This window comes from Coregonus clupeaformis, chromosome 27 (assembly GCF_020615455.1).
Source record: "Coregonus clupeaformis isolate EN_2021a chromosome 27, ASM2061545v1, whole genome shotgun sequence".
Taxonomy (NCBI): Eukaryota; Metazoa; Chordata; class Actinopteri; order Salmoniformes; family Salmonidae; genus Coregonus; species Coregonus clupeaformis.
Genome location: NC_059218.1, coordinates 45,041,003 through 45,046,002, shown reverse-complemented (window position 1 = coordinate 45,046,002; position 5,000 = coordinate 45,041,003). Strand labels below are relative to the sequence as shown.

At 40.4% G+C, this 5,000-nt stretch overlaps 1 protein-coding gene across 1 annotated transcript in view; it reads left to right on the top strand.

The window, feature by feature from the left end:
- The window catches only part of LOC121541363 (short transient receptor potential channel 4-like), a 31,001-nt gene that overhangs the window by 3,832 nt on the left and 22,169 nt on the right, over positions 1–5,000 (top strand). The window contains exons 4-5 of the mRNA XM_045207958.1: positions 1,281–1,402; positions 1,612–1,807. Coding sequence (XP_045063893.1) covers positions 1,281–1,402; positions 1,612–1,807 — 318 coding nt within the window. The remainder of the gene's footprint in view (positions 1–1,280; positions 1,403–1,611; positions 1,808–5,000) is intronic.

The following is a 5,000-nucleotide window of genomic DNA, read 5'->3' as shown; positions in this document are numbered from 1 at the left end:
CAACTGAAGAATTTCTGCACAAACAGTCAGAAACCATCTCAGGGAAACTCATCTCGTCGTCCTCACCAGGATCTAGACCTGACTACAGTTCAGCATCCTAACCGACATCAGTGGGAAAATGCTCACCTTCGATGCCTACTGGCACGCTGTAGAAGTGTGCTCTTCACGGATTAATCCTGGTTTCAACTGTACCGGGCAGATGGCGTCATGTGGGCGAGCGGTTTGCTGATGTCAACGTTGTGAACAGAGTGCCCCATGGTGGCGGTGGGGTTACGGTATGGGCAGGGATAAGATACAGACAACCAACACAATTGCATTTTATCGATTGGCAATTTGAATGCACAGAGATACCATGAGATACCTGAGGCCCATTGTCGTGCCATTCATCCACTGCCATCACCTCATGTTTCAGAATGATAATGCACGGCCCCATGTCACAAGGATCTGTACACAATTCCTGGAAGCTGAAATCATTGGTCACCATAGCAACACCCACCTCATATTCTGCACATCTATCACTCCAGTGTTAATACTAAATTGTAATTATTTTTGCACTATGGCCTATTTATTGCCTTACCTCCATAACTTACTACATTTGCACACACTGTATATAGATTTTCTATTGTGTTATTGACTGTACGTTTTGTTTATTCCATATGTAACTCTTGTGTTGTTGTTGTTTTTATCGCACTGCTTTGCTTTATCTTGGCCAGGTCGCAGTTGTAAATGAGAACTTGTTCTCAACTGGCTTACCTGGTTAAATAAAGGTGAAATAAAAAATAAAAAACACCATATACTCACTGGTTTTCTGATCCACTCCCCTACTTTTTTTTAAAGGTATCTGTGACCAACATATGCATATCTGTATTCCCAGTCATGTGGAATCAATAGATTAGGGCCTAATTCATTGATTTCAATTGACTGATTTCCTTACATGAACTGTTTTTCAGTAAAATCTTTTAAATTGTTGCTTGCTGCATTTGTATTTTGTTCAGTGTGTACGTTGCATAAAGGTATCCTTTAACTGGGGCGGCATTTAGCCTAGCGGTTAAGAGCGTTGGGCCAGGAGCCGAAAGGTCGCTGGATCGAGCCGGCAAAAAAATCTGCAGTTCTGCCCTTGAGCAAGTCAGTCAACAGCAACTGCTCCCTGGGCGCCAATGACATAGATTAAGGCAGCATCCCCCCGCGCATCTCTGACACATTTCGGTTGAATGCCTTCAGTTGTGCAACCGACTCAGTTATCTCCCTTTTATCTATTCCCTCTATTCATGTGGTTCTAGGTGTTGCTGGCGTTTGCCAACGGGCTGAACCAGCTCTACTTCTACTATGAGACCAAGGCCTCAGACGAGAGGGGCAAGTGTAAAGGCATCCGCTGTGTGGAGCAGAACAACGCCTTCTCCACGTGAGTTAGAGGATGTTTGTGCTTGTGTGTGGTAGAATTGTAGAATTGTCCAAATATAATTATTCTCTCTCTCTCTCTCTCTCTCTCTCTCTCTCTCTCTCTCTCTCTCTCTCTCTCTCTCTCTCTCTCTCTCTCTCTCTCTCTCTCTCTCTCTCCTCCTCTCTCCATCTCTTCCCATCCCACCCTCCCTCCCTCCTTCCCTCCTCTAGGTTGTTTGAGACGCTCCAGTCTCTGTTCTGGTCCATCTTTGGTCTGATCAGTCTGTATGTGACCAACGTAGACGCTGACCATCAGTTTACAGAGTTTGTAGGGGCCACCATGTTTGGAACCTATAACATAATCTCTCTGGTGGTTCTACTAAACATGCTGATCGCCATGATGAACAATTCCTATCAACACATCGCTGTGAGTACTAATACTACTATACTACCACTATATTATTACTATTCTGCCACTATACTACTATTATACTAACACTATACTACAACAATAATACCACTATACTACTATTATACTAACGATATACTACTGTACTACTGCTACTATACTGCTACTGTACTACTGCTACTATAATACTACTATACTACTACTATACTACTACTACTACTACTACTGCTACTATAATACTACTATACTACTACTATAATACTACTACTATAATACTACTATACTACTGCTAATATACTACTAATATAATACTACTATAATACTGCTACGATACTACTAATACTATAATACTACTATAATACTGCTAATATACTACTACTACTACTACTACTACTACTACTACTACTACTACTACTACTACTACTACTATAATACTACTATACTACTACTATACTACTGCTACTATACTACTACTGTACTACTGCTACTATACTACTACTATAATACTGCTACTATACTACTACTATAATACTACTACTATAATACTACTATAATACTGTTACTATACTACTACTGTACTACTGTTACTATAATACTACTATAATACTGCTAATATACTACTGCTACTATAATACTACTATAATACTGCTACTATACTACTGCTACTATACTACTACTGTACTACTAATATACTACTACTACTACTACTACTACTACTACTACTATAATACTACTATAATACTGCTAATATACTACTACTACTATACTACTACTATACTACTACTATACTACTACTATACTACTACTAATATAATACCACTATACTACTGCTAATATAATACTAATATACTACTACTATACTACTACTACTATAATACTACTATACTACTGCTACTATAATACTACTGTACTACTGCTACTATACTGCTACTATACTACAACTAAACTCAGCAAAATAAGAAACGTCCCTTTTTCAGGACCCTGTCTTTCAAAGATAATTCGTAAAAATCCAAATAACTTCACAGATCTTAATTGTAAAGGGTTTAAACACTGTTTCCCATGCTTGTTCAATTAACCATAAACAATTAATGAACATGCACCTGTGGAACTGTCGTTAAGACACTAACAGCTTACAGACGGTAGGCAATTGAGGTCACAGTTATGAAAACTTAGGACACTAAAGAGGCCTTTCTACTGACTCTGAAAAACACCAAAAGAAAGATGCCCAGGGTCCCTGCTCATCTGCGTGAACATGCCTTAGGCATGCTGCAAGGAGGCAGGAGGACTGCAGATGTGGCCAGGGCAATAAATTACAATGTCCGTACTGTGAGACGCCTAAGACAGCGCTACAGGGAGACAGGACGGACAGCTGATTGTCCTCCCAGTGGCAGACCACGTGTAACAACACCTGCACAGGATTGGTACATCCAAACATCACACCTGCTGGACAGGTACAGGATGGCAACAACAACTGCCCGAGTTACACCAGGAATGCACAATCCCTCCATCAGTGCTCAGACTGTCCGCAATAGGCTGAAAGAGGCTGGACTGAGGGCTTGTAGGCCTGTTGTAAGGCAGGTCCTCACCAGACATCACCGGCAACAACCTCGCCTATGGGCACAAACCCACCGTCGCTGGACCAGACAGGGACTGGCAAAAAGTGCTCTTCACTGACGAGTCGCGGTTTTGTCTCACAAGGGGTGATGGTCAGATTTGCGTTTATCGTCGAGAGAATGAGTGTTACACCGAGGCCTGTACTCTGGAGCGGAATCGATTTGGAGGTGGAGGGTCCGTCATGGTCTGGGGCGGTGTGTCACAGCATCATTGGACTGAGCTTGTTGTCATTGCAGGCAATCTCAACGCTGTGCGTTACAGGGAAGACATCCTCCTCCCTCATGTGGTACCCTTCCTGCAGACTCATCCTGACATGACCCTCCAGCATGACAATGCCACCAGCCATACTGCTCGTTCTGTGCGTGATTTCCTGCAAGACAGGAATGTCAGTGTTCTGCCATGGCCAGCGAAGAGCCCGGATCTCAATCCCATTGAGCACATCTGGGACCTGTTGGATCGGAGGGTGAGGGCTAGGGCCATTCCACCCAGAAATGTCCGGGATCTTGCAGGTGCCTTGGTGGAAGAGTGGGGTAACATCTCACAGCAAGAACTGGCAAATCTGGTGCAGTCTATGAGGAGGAGATGCACTGCAGTACTTAATGCAGCTGATGGCCACACCAGATACTGACTGTTACTTTTTGATTTGGACCCCCATTTGTTCAGGGACACATTATTCAATGTCCATGTCTGTGGAACTTGTTCAGTTTATGTCTGTTGTTGAATCTTCTTATGTTCATACAAATATTTACACATGTTAAGTTTGCTGAAAATATATGCAGTTGACAGTGAGAGGACGTTTCTTTTTTGCTGAGTTTATAATACTGCTACTATACTGCTACTATACTACTACTACTATACTACTAATATACTACTGCTACTATACTACTACTATACTGTTGATACTATACTACTACTATACTACTGCTGCTATACTACTACTACTACTATACTACTACTATACTTCTGCTATAATACTGCTGCTATAATACTACTATAATAATATACTTCTATACTACTACTATACTACAAATATACTACTGCTACTATAATACTACTATACTACTGCTAACATACTACTGCTACTGTACTACTGCTACTATACTACTACTATTCCAATACTACTATACTGTTGCTACTATACTCCTGCTATACTACTGCTATACTACTACTACTACTACTACTATACTGCTACTATACTACTATACTACTGCTATACTACTACTGTATTACTGCTAATATACTAATAATATACTGTTGCTACTATACTACTACTATACTACTGCTACTATACTACTGCTGCTATACTACTGCTGCTATACTACTACTAATACAATACTACTACTATACTTCTGCTATAATACTGCTGCTTATACTACTACTATAATAATATAAGTATATACTACTGCTATACTACTACTATAATACAGCTACTATACTAATACTATACTACTACTATAGTATTACTATACTACTGCTACTATACTACTGCTACTATACTACTGCTACTATACTACTACTATACTGTTGCTACTAGACTACTACTATACTACTACTATACTACTACTACTACTATACTACTGCTACTATAATACTACTA